At 48.6% G+C, this 21337-nt stretch overlaps 1 protein-coding gene across 3 annotated transcripts in view; it reads right to left on the minus strand.

The window, feature by feature from the left end:
* LOC119970786 (FYN-binding protein 1) overlaps positions 1-21337 on the minus strand; it is a 247562-nt gene that overhangs the window by 109157 nt on the left and 117068 nt on the right. For all 3 annotated transcript variants that reach the window (XM_038805959.1, XM_038805957.1, XM_038805958.1), the window contains exon 3: positions 8380-8476. In XM_038805959.1, coding sequence (XP_038661887.1) covers positions 8380-8476 — 97 coding nt within the window. The remainder of the gene's footprint in view (positions 1-8379; positions 8477-21337) is intronic.

Here is a 21337-nt window from a genome sequence, read left to right on the forward strand (position 1 = left end):
GATGCTGCCAGACCTGCTGAGATTTTCCAGCATTTTCTCTTTGCTTTCAGATTCCAGCATCCGCAGTAATTTGCTTTTATGCTGTGTTTATACGTTGGGATGTTCTTAACTATGTTAAAGGTGCTCGGAAAATACAGAATTTTACAGTCTATTTATTCTGTTCACTTGATCAGTGAATCACTTTCTTCATTTGAAGGGATGGATCTCCCAGGGTCCGTGAATAGTTGCCACAGAGGGAGCAGACTGACTGGATTGAATAGGATTTGATTCATTGTCACGTGTACCGAGGTACAGTGAAAAGTATTGTTCTGCGTACAGTCCAGACAGATCGCTCCATACATGAAAAACATAGGCCATACATAAATATACAATGTAAATACATAGACACAGGCAGCGGGTGAAACATACGGAGTGTTGTACTACTCAGTAGAAAAGATGTGCGGAGAGATCAGTTCAGTCCATAAGAGGGTCATTTAGGAGTCTGGTGACAGTGGGGAAGAAGCTGTTTTTGAGTCTGTTCGTGCGTGTTCTCAGACTTCTGTATCTCCTGCCCGATGGAAGGTGTTGGAAGAGAGAATAACCTGGGTGGGAGGGGTCTTTGGTTATGCTGCCCTCTTTCCCCAGGCAGCGGGAGGTGTAGATGGAGTCAATGGATGGGAGGCGGGTTCGAATGATGGACTGTGCTGTGTTCACGATTCTCTGTAGCTTCTTACGGACTTGGGCCGAGCAGTTGCCATACCAGGCTGTGATGCTGTCAGATAGGATGCTTTCTATGATGAATCTGTAAAAATTGATAAGATTCAATGGGGACATGCCGAATTTCCTTAGTTTCCTGAGGAAGTATAGGCGCTGTTGAGCTTTCTTGGTTGTAGCATCAATGTGGGTGGGCCAGGACAGATTCTTGGTGATGTGCAGCCCTAGGAATTTGAAGCTGCTAACCATCTCCACCTCGGCCCCGTTGATGCTGACAGGGGTGTGTACAACACTTCGTGAAGTCAAAGACTAGCTCTTTAGATTTGCTGATATTGAGCGCGAGATTGTTGTCGCTGCACCACTCCACTAGGTTCTCTATCTCCCTCCTGTACTCTGACTCATCGTTGTTTGAGATCCGACCCACTACGGTTGTGTCATCAGCAAACATGTAGATGGAGTTGGAGCCAAATTTTGCCATGCAGTCGTGTGTGTACAGGGAGTTGTTAGCTAATTTGGACAAGGCAAATGTGGGGATGTGTTCAAATTCATACAGGCTCTCCCAAGGTTTGAGGAAAATGATGTGGAAGCATTCTTTATTTTGTTAGAAAAGTTTGCTAAACAAATGAAATGGTCAAAATGAATTGGACACTGCAAGCAGAGTTGGTAGGTAGGGTGTGAAGTGCATGCGTCTTTGTCAGTAGAGTTATTTGTAGAGTTTAAAGCAGCAAAGAAAGTTATGTACTGTGTATGAACTGGTTCCTGCGGCATACAGGCAGAAATTCTGGAATGCAAGAAAACAGCCTGGCCAAACTTCTATTGAATTTGAAAGGGTAAATAATTTTGACTGTTGGGAACAAGCATAGAGGTAGCATACAAAGCCCTTAGAGAAGTGATTATTTTGGAAGAATTTAAAGATTCATTGCCTTGAGTGAAAACTCATGTGGAGGAACAAAAAGTTACAGAGTTGGATGATGATTACATATTGGTCCATCGAACTGACCATTTTTTCAGCTTCCTTATAGTCATGAGAAGGATAGAAGGTGGGAAGGAGAAAGGAAACCAGATGGTCAGGGAAGAGAAGGAACAGTTGGAAGTGGTCAATACATTTCACCTCAGATCAGAAAGGAAAGTACTGATGGTCAAGGTGACATTTGGAGGCCTCAGTGTTTCCATTTGTAACAAGGTGGGACATATTCAGGCAGATTGCTGGAAACTAAGTGGGAGACCGGTTGGAGTAGCAGGAAAGGTGACACCAGAAAAAAAAAATGGTTGTTAAAACTGTCTCAGTGGTACGTGTGAAATGTGATCCTTCAGATTCTACGAGAAAGTGGGATATGGTTCAAGAGAATTATTTACATACTAGTGAAGGAAGTCAGGCTGTTCAAAGTTCTGGAGGTTTGGTTTTGAAGGGAGAAGTGACCCCTTAACCATCCAACAAAATAAGTCCGCAAATCAAAATTGTGAGAGATACAGGAGCAGATCAATCATTGACGGTGGCTGATGATAAAATTTATGAAAGAGTTTTATGAAGGAAAAAGTATCAATAAAGGTGTTTCTTTGTGTAAAGTTAATTGAAGAAGTAACTTTAAGAATTATTCCTAAATTAGAGAGATAGACTTCATTCTGGATAATAATTTGGGTTGTGGGAATAGTAATATGGTGACAGCTATGTTGCAGTAAACGGTTAATCATGTTGCTTTTAAACATCTTTTGAAAACCACTGTGGACAAAAATGAGACTTATTGCAGATCACAGCTCCGCCTACTGTCTGGCCAACGTGAGTCACACGTTTTGCTTTAGTCCTTAGCTTTCTGGTTTTTGGCCATTCCTATTTGCTGCTTTTTCAGAAGTGTCTAAAATTAACCTCGAGACGTGCCAACGTTTGGCTATTTTCAGAGTCACTTCTGAGGGAATGATTTTACAAGGTGGGCGAGCAGTCTTTGTTACACTTTTGGCTCATTGGGAAGATGTTGCTGGGTTGGAAGTCCCCCTTCTGTTTCTAGCTGGGTAAAAGATACTGTGGCTACCTCAAACTTCAAAAAAATAAAATTTACTTGGGGGGGGGGGGGGGAATCAGTTGACAAATTCTATTCCATTTGCAACCTTTTATTTTACACAACGTGAAATGATTAATACTCCCATCTGGTTAGAGGGAATGTTTATGGGATCTTCCCTTCCCAACTGGGTGGTATTTTTCTTTATATATGCAGCTGCTTTCTCTACATTATATCACGAATAGTAAATCTTCTATTGTCTATCTCTTTGCGTATCTGATATGGCACGAGGAAGTGCTGAAGGTTTTGGCCACGGGTGGTAGCATAGAAACATAGAACATACAGTGCAGAAGGAGTCCATTCGGCCCATCGGGTCTGCACCGACCCACTTAAGCTCTCACTTCCACCCTATCCCCGTAACCCAATAACTCCTCCTTACCTTTTTGGACACTAAGGGCAATTTAGCATGGCCAATCCACCTAACAGCACGTCTTTGGACTGTGGGAGGAAACCGGAGCACCCGGAGGAAACCCACGCAGACACGGGGAGAAAGTGCAGACTCCGCACAGACAGTGACCCAGCGGGGAATCGAACCTGGGACCCTGGCGCTGTGAAGCCACAGTGCTATCCACTTGTGCTACCGTGCTTCCCTGGGAGGAAAAGGGTGAGGGTGAGGGTGGTGTTTAATTAGGAAAAATAGCATTAGGAAATAGGAGAAATGTAAAAACAATAATTGTACGGTGGGCTAAATAGCTGGCTTGTAATGCAGAACAATGCCAGCAGCGCCGGTTCTGTTTAGCACAGGGGTAAATCGCTGGCTTTGAAAGCAGACCATGGCAGGCCAGCAGCACGGTTCGATTCCCGTAACAGCCTCCCCGAACAGGCGCCGGAATGTGGCGACTAGGGGCTTTTCACAGTAACTTCATTTGAAGCCTACTCGTGACAATAAGCGATTTTCATTTTCATTTCATTCAATTCCCGTACCAGCCTCCCCGAATAGGCGCCGGAATGTGGTGACTAGGGGCTTTTCTTTTCACAGTAACTTCATTGAAGCCTACTTGTGACAATAAGCGATTATTAGATATGTACTGTGTTATGCTGTAATTATGGTTTTCAATTAAATAGTAATTTTACAAAGAAGAAACAGGCCATTTGGACCAGCTGGTCTAGGGTAAGCGTTTTTACTCAACCTGAATTTCCTCCCACTTCTCTTTAGGTAATCCTTTCAGTAAATTACTTTCTCTTTCATGTACTACTAACGTATCCAAATTGTATCCATGTTATCCTGTGGTAGCAAGTCCCATATTCACACCACTCTTTGGGCGAAGAAAGTAAGTCAGAATCATAGAATCCCTACAGTGCAGAAGGAGGCCATTCGGCCCATCGATTCTGCACCCACCCTCTGAATGAGCACCCTATCTAGGCCCACTCCACCCGCCCTATCCCTGTCATCTCACACCACCTAACCTGCACATCTTTGGATACTAAGGGGCAATTTAGCACGGCCAATCTATCTAAGATGCACATCTTTGGACTGTGGGGGGAAACTGGAGCACACGGAGGAAACCCACACAGACACGGGGAGGATGTGCAGGCTCCGCACAGTCACCCAAGGTGGGAATTGAACCCGGATCCCTGGCGCTTGAGGCAGCAGTGCTAACCACTGTGGTGGTGGATGATCAATCAGGACTTTGCGGAGTGTCTCAGAAGAACAACCATTCTTCTCACCCAGAATACTGGCTATAGTCAATTAGCTACCCATAATAATATTAATAATCTTTATTATTGTCACAAGTAGGCTTACATTAACACTGCAATGAAGTTACTATGAAAATCCCACATTCCGGAGCCTGTTCGGGTACACAGAGGGAGAATTCACCTAACAAGCACGTCTTTCGGAACTTGTGGGAGGAAACCGGAGAACCCGGAGGAACCCATGCAGGCACGGGGAGAACGTGCAGATTCTGCACAGACAGTGACCCAAGCCGGGAATCGAACCTAGGATACTGGTGCTATGAAGCGACAGTGCTAATCTCTGTGCTGCTCGGTATTATTTCCCACCTTTAACTTGCTCCCCTCCTATTGTTAAAGCACTAACTGACCTCTCGCCTCAGGAGAGAGCCTTCACAAGATTGACATTATGGTGATTGTACAGGCCATTTGAGAGAGGGAGGCTTGTAGCCTTTCCGGGGGAAGATTGGGAAAAAAGCTGCCAATTGCACAGGGGCTGCTTCCCATTTTGGGTCAGGCCGTGTCTCAGATATTTTTTTCCGGCTGCCTAAAATAGACATAAGGTCCCTTACCAAAGTTAATTATTGTAGAAATAAAATATTACAACTGACGTTTTTTTAGTGGGGGTTCTTTCTAAGGGAAGTGTAGTATGGTCTGTCCGAGCACGAGCTCTGCTTGGTTTAATCCAGCTTGGAAGCAAGGTCCCAGAACTGTGTTCCGACCCATCCGCCATTGGCAGATTCAAAGAGTCCAATAACTATTTTAGATTCTAAGATAGGATTGGGCTCTGAAGCAGGCATTTTCAAAGTCGGGGTTCGCGAGTCGCGGGCGGATGCTGGGGCGGTCGTGGAGCCGTCCGTCACGGCGCCCCCCATGGGGCAAACTCACATGCAACAGCCGTAGGAGGCGGCTTTTAATAATGCTGGCTGCGAGCGGCCTTCAAAATGACGACCGCGACCATATAAAGAAGTGCTGGCCCACTGCACATGCGTGCCCACTGCACATGCGTGCCCACTGCACATGCGTGCCCACTGCACATGCGTGCCCACTGCACATGCGTGCCCTCTGCACATGCGTGCCCACCGCACATGCGTGCCCACTGCACATGCGTGCCCACCGCACATGCGTGCCCGCTCATTGGTGCCTACGCAGAAGAGTTTTTTAAAAATTCAATGTAATCTTCCTGCCTGATGGGAGGCTGAGAGCAGGTCACCCCCCCCCCCCCCCCGAACGTCGATGTCACGTGCTTTGGGCGCGATTGCGATTCCTCCATTTTGTCAGCAGCAAACATCTGAGGAAGGAGCTGTGCTCCGAAAGCTAGTGATTCAAAACAAACCTGTTGAAATTTAACCTGGTGTTGTAAGATTTCTTACTGTGTGTGTGTGTGAATAGGTGTAAGTGTGTGTGTGTATATGGGAATGGGTAGATGTGTGTGTGTGTATGGGAATGGGTAGATGTGTGTGTGTGTGTATGGGAATAGGTGGATGTGTGTGTGTGTGTGTGTATATGGGAATGGGTAGATGTGTGTGTGTGTGTATGGGAATAGGTGGATGTGTGTGTGTGTGTGTATATGGGAATGGGTAGATGTGTGTGTGTGTGTGTATGGGAATAGGTAGTTGTATGTGTGTGTGTGGGAATTGGCGGATGTGTGTGGGAATAGGTGTGTGTGTGGGAATAGGTGTGTGTGTGGGAATAGGTGTGTGTGTGGGAATAGGTGTGTGTGTGGGATTAGGTGTGTGTGTGTGTGTGTGGGAATAGGTGTGTGTGTGTGTGTGTGTGGGAATAGGTGTGTGTGTGGGAATAGGTGTGTGTGTGTGTGTGTGTGGGAATAGGTGTGTGTGTGGGAATAGGTGTGTGTGTGGGAATAGGTGTGTGTGTGTGTGTGTGGGAATAGGTGTGTGTGTGGGAATAGGTGTGTGTGTGGGAATAGGTGTGTGTGTGGGAATAGGTGTGTGTGTGGGAATAGGTGTGTGTGTGGGAATAGGTGTGTGTGTGTGTGGGATTAGGCGGATGTGTTTGTGTGTGTATGGGAATAGGTGGATGTGTATGTGTGTGTGTGTGTGGGAATAGGTGTGTGTGTGGGAATAGGTGTGTGTGTGTGTGTGTGGGAATAGGTGTGTGTGTGTGTGTGTGGGAATAGGTGTGTGTGTGGGAATAGGTGTGTGTGTGGGAATAGGTGTGTGTGTGGGAATAGGTGTGTGTGTGTGTGTGTGGGATTAGGCGGATGTGTTTGTGTGTGTATGGGAATAGGTGGATGTGTATGTGTGTGTGTGTGTGGGAATAGGTGGGTGTGTGGGAATTGGCGGATGTGTGTGTGTGTGTGGGAATAGGTGGGTGTGTGGGAATAGGTGTGTGTATGGGAATAGGTGGATGTGTGTGTGTGTGTGTGTGTGTGTGTATGGGAATAGGTGGATGTGTGTGTGTGTGTATGGGAATAGGTAGTTGTATGTATGTGTGTGGGATTAGGCGGATGTGTGTGGGAATAGGTGTGTGTGTGCGTGTGTGTATGGGAATGGGTGGATGTGTGTGTGTGTGTATGGGAATGGGTGGATGTGTGTGTGTGTGTGTGTGTGTATGGGAATGGGTGGATGTGTGTGTGTGTGTATGGGAATAGGTGGATGTGTGTGTGTGTGTGTGTGTGTGTGTGTGTGTGTGTGTGGGAATAGTTGGATGTGTGTGTGTGTGTATGGGAATAGGTAGTTGTATGTATGTGTGTGGGATTAGGCGGATGTGTGTGGGAATAGGTGTGTGTGTGCGTGTGTGTGTGTATGGGAATAGGTGGATGTGTGTGTGTGTGTGTGTATGGGAATAGGTAGATGTGTGTGTGTGTGTGTGTGTGTATGGGAATGGGTGGATGTGTGTGTGTGTGTGTGTGTGTATGGGAATGGGTGGATGTGTGTGTGTGTGTGTGTGTGTATGGGAATAGGTGGATGTGTGTGTGTGTGTGTGTGTGTGGGAATAGTTGGATGTGTGTGTGTGTGTATGGGAATAGGTAGTTGTATGTATGTGTGTGGGATTAGGCGGATGTGTGTGGGAATAGGTGTGTGTGTGCGTGTGTGTATGGGAATGGGTGGATGTGTGTGTGTGTGTATGGGAATGGGTGGATGTGTGTGTGTGTGTGTGTATGGGAATAGGTGGATGTGTGTGTGTGTGTGTATGGGAATGGGTGGATGTGTGTGTGTGTGTGTGTATGGGAATAGGTGGATGTGTGTGTGTGTGTATGGGAATAGGTAGTTGTATGTATGTGTGTGGGATTAGGCGGATGTGTATGGGAATGGGTGGATGTGTGTGTGTGTGTATGGGAATAGGTGGATGTGTGTGTGTGTGTATGGGAATAGGTAGTTGTATGTATGTGTGTGGGATTAGGCAGATGTGTGTGGGAATAGGTGTGTGTGTGCGTGTGTGTATGGGAATGGGTGGATGTGTGTGTGTGTGTATGGGAATAGGTGGATGTGTGTGTGTGTGTGTGTATGGGAATGGGTGGATGTGTGTGTGTGTGTATGGGAATAGGTGGATGTGTGTGTGTGTGTGTGTATGGGAATAGGTGGATGTGTGTGTGTGTGTATGGGAATGGGTGGATGTGTGTGTGTGTGTATGGGAATAGGTGGATGTGTGTGTGTGTGTGTGTGTATGGGAATAGGTGGATGTGTGTGTGTGTGTGGGATTAGGCGGATGTGTTTGTGTGTATATGGGAATGGGTGTATGTGTATGTGTGTGTGTGTGTGTGCGTATGAGAGTAGGGGTGTGTGTGGAGAGACTGTGTTTGAGATTATGTGAATGTGTCTGGGGGAGTGTGTATGGAGAAATATCTGATGCAAACAGCTAACTGCAGAAGGCGTGGACGTCTAACAATCTGCAACGTCTGATAGTCACTTGAGAGGAATGAATATTGATGGTCAATCACTGAAAATCAAAGTAACAACTGCCGTTGTATTTTAACGTCTGATGCCAATTTACTTACATGATTTCGGGTAGTTTGCTGGCCAGAGGGCGAGGTGGCAGATTGGGTGCCGGGGCAATAGATGGAGATGGCATCTTATTGGCAAGACGATTGGAAACTGCAAGACAGAAAAGAACAGAAAATAAGAACAAATTAACCGGCTGCAAGGCAGCAACTCAAACATAATAATATAATAACCTTTATTGCCACAAGTAGGCTTACATTAACACTGTAATGAAGTTACTGTGAAAAGCCCCTAGTTGCCACACTCCAAGCGCCTGTTCGGGTACACGGACGGAGAATTCAGAATGTCCAATTCACCCAACAGCACGTCTTTTGGGACTTGTGGGAGGAGACCGGAGCACCCGGAGGAAACCCACGCAGACACGGGGGGAACGTGCAGACTCCCCACAGACAGTGACCCAAGCCGGGAATTGAACCTGGGACCCTGGCGCTGTGAAGCAACAGTGCTAACCACTGTGCTACCGTGCTGCCCACTGTGGTACTACAGGAGACAAAAAGATTAGACAGCAAGACAGCTAGAGAAAGGAACCATCAATGTGCCTGGGACACCAAATAGGAGGGAAGTCGAGTGTTTTTTTATTATTCATTTCTGGGATGTGGTCTTCTTGGGCTAGGTACAAAGACAATAAATCCAGAAGACAAATAATAGGAGCAGGAGTCGACCGTACAGGATTGGTTGAAGGATAGAAATCAAGAGTAGAGATTCTTTATTCTTTGATTAGATTGGGGCTGTAACTGCCCATCCCTAATTGTTCTTGTTGGTTTACAGTTGCAACAGGTGATTAAGAAGACAAATGGAATTGTGTCCTTCATTGCTAGAGGGATGGAGTTTAAGACTAGGGAGGTTATGCTGCAATTGTATAAGGTGTTAGTGAGGCCACACCTGGAGTATTGTGTTCAGTTTTGGTCTCCTTACCTGAGAAAGGACGTACTGGCACTGGAGGGTGTGCAGAGGAGATTCACTAGGTTAATCCCAGATCTGAAAGGGTTGGATTACGAGGAGAGGTTGAGTAGACTGGAACTGTACTCATTGGAATTTAGAAGGATGAGGGGGGGATCTTATAGAAACATATAAAATTATGAAGGGAATAGATAGGATAGATGCGGGCAGGTTGTTTCCACTGGCGGCTGAAAGCAGAACTAGGGGGCATAGCCTCAAAATAAGGGGAAGTAGATTTAGGACTGAGTTTAGGAGGAACTTCTTCACCCAAAGGGTTGTGAATCAATGGAATTCCTTGCCCAGTGAAGCAGTTGAGGCTCCTTCATTAAATGTTTTTAAGGTAAAGATAGATAGTTTTTTGAAGAATAAAGGGATAAAGGGTTATGGGCTGGTTTAGCTCACAAGGCTAAATCGCTGGCTTTTAAAGCAGACCAAGCAGGCCAGCAGCACGGTTCGATTCCCGTACCAGCCTCCCCGGACAGGCGCCGGAATGTGGCGACTAGGGGCTTTTCACAGTAACTTCATTGAAGTCTACTTGTGACAATAAGCGATTTTCATTTCATTATGGTGTTCGGGCCGGAAAGTGGAGCTGAGTCCACAAAAGATCAGCCATGATCTCATTGAATGGCGGAGCAGGCTCGAGGGGCCAGATGGCCGACTCCTGCTCCTAGTTCTTATGTTCTTGACCTGAGTGACCTGCTCGGCTGCTTCAGAGGGCAATTCGGAGTCAACCTCATTGTAAAGGATCTGGGGCCACGTGTAGCCCAGACCTGGTAAGGATGGGAAACATTTCCCGTCATGGACATCAGTGAACCAGATGGTGTTTCCTGCTGTAAGATGTGGGGCAGGAGTTTTAGGCTACACCCGCCTGGCGACCGGAAATTCCTGGCCAAGGTCAATGGACCTTTACATGGCCCACGTCCCGTCCGTGACGATCTTGCGGACGGCGTGGCCGAAGAATCCAGCCCGTAGTGGGTAGTTTGGTAGGTCTCATGAAGAACTTTTCAGTCGCATCTTCCTCCGAAGCCATCAATCACAACTGGGGCACAATGGAAACTAGCTTGACTTGAAGTTAACTATTACACATTAATAAAATGACTAACTGCTGATTTGGGAATTCCAATTGAGGTACAAAGGTAGAAATAGAATTTTTGGGGAAAAATGGTTTCTGGGATGTGGTGGTCGCTGGCTAGGCCAGCATTTGTTACCCATCCCTAATTGCCTTTCAGGAGACGATGGCGAGCTGCCTTCTTGAAGAGCTGCAGTCCATGTTTTTAGGAAAACACACAGCACTGTCCGGAAGGAGTTCCAGGATTTTGACCCAGTGACAGTGAAGGAACGGCCGATATATTTCCAAGTCAGAGTGGTGAGTGACTTGGAGGGGAACCTCCAGGTACCTGGTGCTCTTGTCCTTCTAGATGGTAGCTGTCGTGGGTTTGACTGCCTAAGGAGCCTCGGTGAGTTGCTGCAATGCATCTTGTAGATGGTACACACAGTGTGTCGGTGGGGGAGGGTTTGAATGTTTGTGGAAGGGGAGCAATCAAGCGGGGCTGCTTTGTCCTGGATGGTGTCGAGCTTCTTGAGATTTGTTGGAGCTGCACTCATCCGGAAAGTGGAGAATATTCCATCAGACTCCTGACTTGTGCCTTGGAGATTATGGACAGGCTTTGGGGGGTCAGGAGGTGAGTTACTCACCGAAGGATTCCGAGCCTTTGACCTGCCCTGGTAGCCACAGTATGAATATGGCTGGGTCCAGTTCAGTTTCTGATCAATGGTAACCCCCAGGATGTTGATTGTGGGGGATTCAGTGATGGTAATGCCATTGAATGTCAAGGGGCGGTGGCTAGATCCTCTCTTGTATGAGATGGTCACTGCCTGGGGCTTGTGTGGTGTGAATGTAACTTGCCACTTGTCAGTCCAAGCCTGGATATTGTCCAGGTCTTGCTGCATTTGGACAGGGACTGCTTCAGTATCTGAGGAGTTGTGAACGGTGCTGAATGTTGTGCTGTCATCCACAAACATCCCCACTTCTGAGCTTATGATGGAAGGAAGGTCATTGATGAAGCAGCTGAAGATGGTTGGGCCTCAGATGCCGCATTTTCTAGTTGCAGCAATAACTACAAAAGTAGTCAGCTGGCTGCAAAGTGCTTTGGGACATTGTGAGGCCGTGAATGGAGCTGTAAAAATAAAAGTCTTTCACTCGATGCTCCATTCCCCCCCTCCCCAAGATTGATAAATTATGCCTGTACGAAATGTGCTGTGTAAAGACATTTAGTTCCTCCCAGTATATTCTGAGCAGCACAGTAATATAAAAAAAAATCAGGAAGCATTAAGGAGAAGTGAAGCAAAGCAGAATCGGAAGGGGTAATGTTTTCCCATCACCGCTGAACTTGGCTCACGTCCTCAATTTAATTTCTATGTGGAATCAGCTGTTGAGATGCGACCACAACCTCTTGACAAACTGAAATAAAACAGAAAATGCTGCAAAGACTCAGCATGCCAGGCAGTATCTGCGGAGAGAGTGAAATGCAGGCAACATTTCACCAGAATCAGCAAAGGTTGCAGATGTGCACAATGTTTAAGCAAGTACGGAGTGAGGATGAACACACGGGAAGATATGTGGTGAGGTGGAGGGCAGGAGAGATGGAATGACTAAAGGAGCTGGGATTCCAATTGTAAACCCACCTATTTTATATGGTTAAAGTTTCCGCATTAACCCTGTTTCCACCTCCACAGATGCTGCCGGACTTGCTGAGCATTTCCAGCATTTTCTGGTTTCATTTCAGTTATGCGGTATCCACGACATTTTGCTTTTGTATTCTTGGAAAACAAGATTTTTCACTGAAGTGAAACTAGCCTTCTCTGGTCTGCGTCTGGCTCGTACACATCTCATCGAGTGCTGGACACTCTGTACACTCCCTTTTCTCTTATAGTTGGACCCAATTTCAGGAAGCTATTGTGTTGTCCTATGTATCTGATAGATACATCAATTTAATGGCAGGAAATTTACACATTGTGTAGATAGAAGGGCATCCTTTATCACGAGCCCCACAAATCTACTCAACGCTGTACTGATCGACTTGCAAGGGCAAAGGATACAGATTTGATGCAATGGTCTTTTAACTCAGGAAGAAAGCAAGATCATTTCCCTGGAATTTAAGGGACATTCAGCAATTGTTATGTCCTCTGTTGGTTCAAAATAATCAAATTTTAAACTCAAAATGCTGGACCTACATCGAGTGTAATTCTTGTTACTCTACAGCTGGCTGGTCGACTGACAACCCGATACATTATTACTTGGAACACAGCTGTTACAAGGGGGCATAATTAAGGTTCATGGTGGAAGATATAGGAGGGATGTCAGAGATAGGTTCTTTATTCAGAGAGTGGTTGGGGCGTGGAACGCAATCCCAGCTATGGCAGTGGAGTCGGACACTTTAGGAACTTTCAAGCGGTTATTGCACAGGCACATGGGCCGGGATTCTTCCCTACCCTGCAGGGCGGGGGGTCCCGGCGTGTCGGAGTGGCGTGAATCACTCCGGCGCGGGCCACCCCAAAGGTGCGGATTTCTCTGCACCTTTAAGGGCCAAGCCCTCACCTTGACGGGCTAGGCCCGCGCCGGAGTGGTTGCCGCCCAGCCGGCTGGCGGGAACGGTCTTTGGTGCCACGCCAGCCGGGGCCGAAGGGATTTCGCCGGCCAGCGTAAGTCCGCGCATGCGCCAGAGCGTCAGCGGTTGCTGACATCATCCCCGTGCATGTGCAGGGGAGGGGGTCTCTTCCGCCTCCGCCATGGTGAAGACTATGGCGAAGGTGGAAGGAAAAGAGTGCCCCCACGGCACAGGCACGCCCGCCGATCGGTGAGCCCCGATCGCGGGCCAGGCCAATCTGGGGGCACCCCCCGGGGTCAGATCGCCCCGCGCCCCCCTCCCCCCACCCGGAGCCTGCCCGTGCCGCCTTGTCCCGCCGGTCAGGTAGGTGGTTTAATCCACGCCGGCGGGAGAGGCCTGTCAGCGGCGGGACTTTGACCCATCCCGGGCCGGAGAATCACCGGGGGGGTGGCCCGCTGACCAGCACGGTGCGATTCCCGCCCCCGCCGAATCTCCGGTGCCGGAGAATTCAGGATACGGCGGGGCTCGGAGAATCCCGCCCACAGAGAGCACTAGAATGATTGGGAGTAGGTTGATTTGATCTTAGTTTCAGACTAGTTCGGCACAACATTGTGGGCCGAAGGGCCTGTACTGTGCTGTACAGTTCTATGTTCTATGTGACTGCAGTCGACAGTGTCTATATTCTATGTGACTGCAGTCGACAGTGAATGTGGAACCCCAGGATATACATTCTCCTTCTTTCGCGATCACTCGCTAACGAGTATGATTGTCCACCTAAGGAACTCGCTGTTACTGGTCACGAGTTCTGTGGGATCTTGCTGACTGATGAGCCCGATCCAAGAGCCACATCTTCACCCACACACGAGGCAGGTATTTCCGGGAGGTGGGATCGGTCCTTGGACTCGAGATCGCTGGTATTCCTTTCTCAGGCTGCTTTTCCGGGCCACTTCTCGCCCGTGGGGTGCCCTCGAAGAATTGTGCCCCTTCAATCAGGAGGTTCCTCCAAGTAGGTCTCTTCTGAGCAAAGGTCTCCCAGGCGTTGGCGTCCATATTGAGTTTCTTGAGGTGAATCTTCGGGGGTGTCTTTGAAGCTCTTCCTTAGCCCTCCTCTTGTTCGGGAGGTTTCCTTGAGCTGGGTGAAGAAGATTTACTTTGGCAGTCAGGACTTTGACGTCCTGAGTACATGTCCGGCCCAGTGGATTGGCATAATAACTAGAACGTAGAAAAATACAGCACAGAACAGGCCCTTCGGCCCACGATGTTGTGCCGAACCTTTGTCCGATTATTCATAGATTATCATAGAATTTACAGTGCAGAGGGAGGCCACTCGGCCCATCGAGTCTGCACCGGCTCTTGGAAAGAGCACCCTACCTGAGGTCAACACCTCCACCCTATCCCCATAACCCAGTAACCCCTCCCAACACTAAGGGCAATTTTGGACACTAAAGGCAATTTGGTGATTTGCGACGCTCGAAAAGCCTCACGAGATTTTGTGATTATGAAGCTCACCCTCACTGGGTGTGACCCAAATCTGCATATTTAAATGAGTCATTAGGCGCCTGGGAGACCTCGCCCAGGGCGCATTTAGTATTGGTTTCCACAAACGTACACCATTTGTAACATCACCTTTGGGGGAGTCTCCCAGGCTATTCGAGAGCTCCGGGTGGTTGGGGACAGGGCAGGGTGGCACCCTGGCACTCTCTCTGGCACCAGGCACCGCTGCCAACACGAAATGACCCTAATTGTGGCCTCGGAGGAGAGAAATGCCCCGAGGCCTAAACAAAAAGACAACGTGCTGTTGAATAGCCTGATGTTTCTCACCGTAGCAGCCACTGAGAAACACCTGCTAAACCCGCCGAAAACCAACATAGATTTTTTTTTCCCCCAGTTAAATCGCCCTTAAGGTGTAAGTTTAAGCTTAATTATGTTTCTGTGTTTGTGGGCTAAGAACGGGTTAAAATTTTAGTTAGCTTCATTTTAAACACAGGTGCCTGCATGTCTATAGATTCTCTTTACGCCTTAAACTGTGCCTTCCTTGTAATTAGAGTTTATGATGTGAAAGCAATTACAGAGGTGGAAAAAACTGTTGCTAAGCAACAAGAGGCCCACTGTGCAAAGTAGAAGCAGTTGCTTTCAGTTCGAACTCGGTAACCAAGAAACAAGAGGCTGTTCTAGTAGCGCATTCAGCCCCTCGGAACTGGCCCGATGATCAATAAGACCATAAGACATAGGAGCAGAATTAGGCCACTCGGCCCATCAAGTCTGCTCCGCCATTCAATCATGGCTGATATTTTTCTCATCCCCATTCTCCTGCCTTCTCCCCATAACCCCTGATCCCCTTATTCATCAAGAACCTATCTATCTCTGTCTTAAAGACATTCAGTGATTTGGCCTCCATGGCCTTCTGCGGCAAAGAGTTCCTGATTTAATTGTGCCGTAATTCCACTTTCCTGTTTTTCCCCATAACCCCTATAATCTTTATTATTGTCACAAGTAGACTTACATTAACATTGCAATGAAGTTACTGTGAAAAGCTCCTAGTCGCCACATTCCGGCGCCTGTTCGGGTACACAGAGGGAGAATTCAGTATGTCCAGATTACCTAACAGCACGTCTTTCGGGACTTGTGGGAGGAAACCGGAGCGCCCGGAGGAAACCCACGCAGACACGGGGAGAACGTGCAGACTCCGCACAGACAGCGACCCAAACTGAACCCGGGTCCCTGGTGCTGTGAAGCAATAGTGCTAACCACTGTGCTACCGTGCGGCCCAGTCTTCGGGGTATCAGAACAGCTAATCTCTTCATGGGGAGGAGGACCGACGCCCTTGGCTTTACCTCCCTGAATGCCCGCCGGAGAATCCTGTTTGGCTGGCGGTCAGCAGCACCACCCAGAGATACAGACTGGCTGTCCGACCTATCGGATATTCTCCAGATGGAGAAAATTTAATTTGCCACCCGGGAGTCAGAAGAGGGCTTCCTCTGACATGGGAGCCATTGACCCAGTTCTTCCAAAACCTGTTTGTAGCCAACAGCCAACAAGCCAAAGGAAGGGAGAGGGTAACTACGGTATAACAATGGCCTTATTCCCAAATCTGTCCAAATCACCTGACCCCTCCTCCACTGGGGATGGTTTAGCTCACCAGGCTAAATCGCTGGCTTTTAAAGCAGACCAAGCAGGCCAGCAGCACTGTTCGATTCCCGTACCAGCCTCCCCGGACAGGCGCCGGAATGTGGCGACTAGGGGCTTTTCACAGTAACCTCATTGAAGCCTACTCGTGACAATAAGCGATTTTCATTTCATTTCATTTCACTGCTCCCTGGGGAAGAGAATTCCAAAAACTAATGACCCCCTGACAGAAGAAATTTCCTCCTGATCTTTGACTAAAATGGGAGACCCTGGGCGGGATTCTTGCTTCTGACGGCAGAGTGTTGACGCCCTTGTAAAAACTGGAGTTTAACGACGGCGTCATCGGAACGCTAAGTGTAGCGATCCTCGGCCGTACAGGAGGCCAGCACGGCACTGAAGCGACCCACGCCGCTCCAGCTGCCGATACCGGCGCGAATGCACGCATGCGCGGTAACTCCCTTCTCCGTGCCGGCCCCGACGCAACATGGCGTTGGGCTACAGGGGCCGGCGCGGAGTAAAAGAGGCCCCACCAGGAGAGGCTGGCCCATCGATAGGTAGGCCCCGAACACGGGCCAGGCCACGTTGGAGGCACACCCCCTGGGTCGGACCCCCGCCCCCTCTCCACCAGGCTGCCCCAGACAGGATGGAGGCCGAGGTCCCACCAGGTGAGACCAGTGTGAACGGCGCCGGCGAGACTCGGGCTTTTTTGGGGGCCACTCGGCCCATCCCAGGCGGAGAATCGCTGGAAATAAATGTGCCATAGCAGTCAATCCCCCTCTAAACTCTCAGCAAGTAATGTGGCGGATGCTAAAATGTGACAGTCAGTGCAGTGTAAAGGTTGAGGTTGAAGGCAGAAAGCTTGCAGGGAAATGACCCTGCAGCTTTTAACCCTACGTTCCAGTACAGTGACTGCCCATTCCTGGTAATGCAAATGAAATGTAGTGAAGGAGGGCAGGGAATACAACCACAGGCCCTGTTTACTCTGTAATACAGAGTTCAGTGTCCCAATACAGGATGCAGATTTCCCTCCCAGGAAATGGTTTCAGCTTTTACAAATGCTTGGCTACTCTGTTTCTTACTTCCCCCTATAAATAGTTAACATATTTCAGCCAGCTTCACTCAATCGCACTTCCCCCTAAACTCTGACAGCATTCTCCATTTTCAGATTGATGACATTAATACTGGAACCCCGAGAAGCTGAGAGGGATGAAATGAAATGAAAATCGCTTATTGTCACGAGTAGGCTTCAATGAAGTTACTGTGAAAAGCCCCTAGTCGCCACATTCCGGCGCCTGTTCGGGGAGGCTGGTAGGGGATGACAGATGGATTAGGAGATGCAACACTGTTTCAATGCCTTGCATTATGTGTTAGCAATCAATGCTCCCTCAACACTATCCCCATCCCATCAAACACCATCAACACCCTGGCAGTTGCCACAGACCGGTAATGTAACTGGATTGTCAGACAAATACTGTGGCATCAACAGTAGATCAGAAGCTAGGAATCCTGCGGTGAATAACTCACCTCCTGACCCCCCAAAGCCTGTCCACCATCTACAAGGCACGAGCCAGGAGTGTGATGGAATACTCTCCACTTGCCTGGATGAGTGTAGCTCCAACAACACTCAAGAAGCTCAACACCATCCAGGACAAAGCAGCCCCACTTGATTGGCACCATAGCCAGAAATATTCAAACCCTCCACCACCGACAAACAGTGGCAACCGTGTGTTCCTTAGGCAGCACCTTCCAAATTGACAAACACCGCAATCAGGAAGTACAGGTTCAACAGATACCTGGGAACCCCACCACCTGGAAGGTTCCCTCCAAGTCACTAACATGCGAACCTGGGAATATACCAGCCGTTCCTTCACTGTCGCTGAGTCAAAATCGCGGAACTCCCTCCCTAACAGCACAGCAGATGCACTTACACAGCATGGACTGCAGCGGTTCAAGAAGGCCACCACCACCTTCTCAAGGGCAATTAGTTATAGCCAAATAATGCTGATCACATCGATTGAAGGAAAAAAGAAAAACCGCTGAGACAAGTACAGCATGGGGTTAGATGCAGAGTGAAATTCCCTCTACACTGTCCCCATCAAACACTCCCAGGACAGGTACAGCACGGGGTTAGATACAGAGTGAAATTCCTTCTACACTGTCCCCATCAAACACTCCCAGGACAGGTACAGCACGGGGTTAGATACAGAGTAAATCTCCCTCTACACTGTCCCCAACAAACGGTCCCAGGACAGGTACAGCTCGGGGTTAGATACAGAGTAAAGCTCCCTCTACACGGTCCCCATCAAACACTCCCAGGACAGGTACAGCACGGGGTTAGATACAGAGTAAAGCTCCCTCTACACTGTCGCCATCAAACACTCCCAGGACAGGTACAGCACGGGGTTAGATACACAGTAAAGCTTCCTGTACATTGTCCCCATTAAACACTCCCAGGACAGGTACAGAACGGGGTTAGATACAGAGTAAAGCTCCCTCTACACTGTCCCCATCAAACACTCCCAGGACAGGTACAGCACGAGATTGGGTACAGAGTAAAGCTCCATTTACACTTTCCCATTCAAACACTCCCAGGACAGGTAGAGCACGGGGTTAGATAAAGAGTAAAGCTCCTTCTACACTGTCCCCATCAAACACTCCCAGGACAAGTACAACACGGGGTTAGATACAGAGTAAAGCTCCATTTACACTGTCCCCATCAAACACTCCGAGAACAGGTACAGCACGGGGTTAGATACAGAGTAAAGCTCCCTCTACACCGTCCCCATCAAACACTCCCAGGACAGGTACAGCACGGGGTTAGATACAGAGTAAAGCTCCCTCTACACTGTCCCCATCAAACAGTCCCGGAACAGGAACAAAATGTAGTTAGATACAGAATAAAGCCCCTTGCACACTGTCCCATAAAACACATACATAGACATAGAATTTACAGTGCAGAAGGAGGCCATTCGGCCCATCGAGTCTGCACCGGCTCCTGGAAAGAGCACCCTACCCCAGGTTAACACCTCCACCCTATCCCCACAACCCAGTAACCCCACCCAACACTAAGGGCAAATTTGGGACACTAAGGGCAATTTAGCATGGCCAATCCACCGAACCTGCACATCTTTGGACTGTGGGAGGAAACCGGAGCACCCGGAGGAAACCCACGCACACACGGGGAGGATGTTCAGAGTCCGCACAGACAGTGACCCAAGCCGGAATCGAACCTGGGACCCTGGAGCTGTGAAGCGATTGTGCTATCCACAATGCTACCGTGCTGCCCTTTCATCCAGATCAATAGAATGCAGTTTTGATACAAGTGCGGCGTTCTCTGTACTGTCTAATTAAACACAAAACTTCCAGAAGTCTCCTTCATCCATCACCTCGGTGGCAATGTATACTGACGCCTGATACAGAAAGCCCATGATGTTAATGTTACATAAGAACATAAGAACTAGGAGCAGGAGTAGGCCATCTGGCCCCTTGAGCCTGCTCCGCCATTCAATTAGATCATGGCTGATCTTTTGTGGACTCAGCTCCACTTTCCGGCCCGAACACCATAACCCTTAATCCCTTTATTCTTCAAAAAACTATCTATCTTTACCTTAAAAACATGTAATGAAGGAGCCTCAACTGCTTCACCGGGCAAGGAATTCCATAGATTCACAACCCTTTGGGTGAAGAAGTTCCTCCTAAACTCAGTCCTAAATCTACTTCCCCTTATTTTGAGGCTATGCCCCCTAGTTCTGCTGTCACCCGCCAGTGGAAACAACCTGCCCGCATCTATCCTATCTATTCCCTTCATAATTTTAAATGTTTCTATAAGATCCCCCCTCATCCTTCTAAATTCCAACGAGTACAGTCCCAGTCTACTCAGCCTCTCCTCATAATCCAACCCCTTCAGATCTGGGATTAACCTAGTGAATCTCCTCTGCACACCCTCCAGCGCCAGTACGTCCTTTCTCAAGTAAGGAGACCAAAACTGAACACAATACTCCAGGTGTGGCCGCACTAACACCTTATACAATTGCAACATAACCTCCCTAGTCTTAAACTCCATCCCTCTAGCAATGAAGGACAAAATTCCATTTGCCTTCTTAATTTAGGGCCTCACGGTAGCATGGTGGTTAGCATCAATGCTTCACAGCTCCAGGGTCCCAGGTTCGATTCCCGGCTGGGTCACTGTCTGTGTGGAGTCTGCACGTCCTCCCCGTGTGTGCGTGGGTTTCCTCCGGGTGCTCCGGTTTCCTCCCACAGTCCAAAGATGTGCGGGTTAGGTGGATTGGCCATGCTAAATTGCCCGTAGTGTAAGGTTAATGGGGGGATTGTTGGGTTACGGGTATGTGGGTTTAAGTAGGGTGATCATTGCTCGGCACAACATCGAGGGCCGAAGGGCCTGTTCTGTGCTGTACTGTTCTATGTTCTATGTTAATCACCTGTTGCACTTGTAAACCAACCTTCTGTGACTCATGCACTAGCACACCCAAGTCTCTCTGAACAGCGGCATGCTTTAATATTTTATCGTCTTTTATCGTCTCAGTCTTTTACTCTAATGTCCCAATGGCCGTGCTTCACCCTCTCTGTGTACGCTCCAGTCTGACAACATTCTGACACCTCTGGTTTCCTCTATAGTAACAGGAGGGCCATTTTCCCCCTTGAGCCTGTTCCATCATTCAATCAAATCATGGTTGATCTGTGACCTACTCCAATTCTGGCCTTTTGAATATCCCTGAATCTCATCGCTCCACCACTGGGATATGTCTGCAGCTGCCAAGACCCGAAGCTCTGGGATTCCCTCGGCAAGTCAGAGCCATGGTTGGTTGGTTGGTTGTCAGCGGGCGAACCCCCACCCCAGCACCTGAACACAAAGGTCCAGCCCAGCTTTGCAGTACGGTGCTGCACTGTTGGATAAGATTTTGAATCAAGGCCTCGTCTGACCTCACAGGTCATAGACCATAGAATTTACAATGCAGAAGGAGGCCATTCGGCCCATCGAGTCTGCACCGGCACCTGGAAAGAGCACCCTACCCAAGCCCACACCTCCACCCGATCCCCATAACCCAGTAACCCCACCCAACTCTAAGGGCAATTTTGGACACTAAGGGCAATTTATCACGGCCAATCCACCTAACCCGCACATCTTTGGACTGTGGGAGGAAACCGGAGCACCCGGAGGAAACCCACGCAGACACGGGGAGAACGTGCAAACTCTGCACAGACAGTGACCCAGCCGGGAATCGAACCTGGGATCCTGGAGCTGTGAAGCAATTGTGCTAAC

This window comes from Scyliorhinus canicula, chromosome 8, assembly GCF_902713615.1.
Source record: "Scyliorhinus canicula chromosome 8, sScyCan1.1, whole genome shotgun sequence".
Lineage (NCBI taxonomy): Eukaryota > Metazoa > Chordata > Chondrichthyes > Carcharhiniformes > Scyliorhinidae > Scyliorhinus > Scyliorhinus canicula.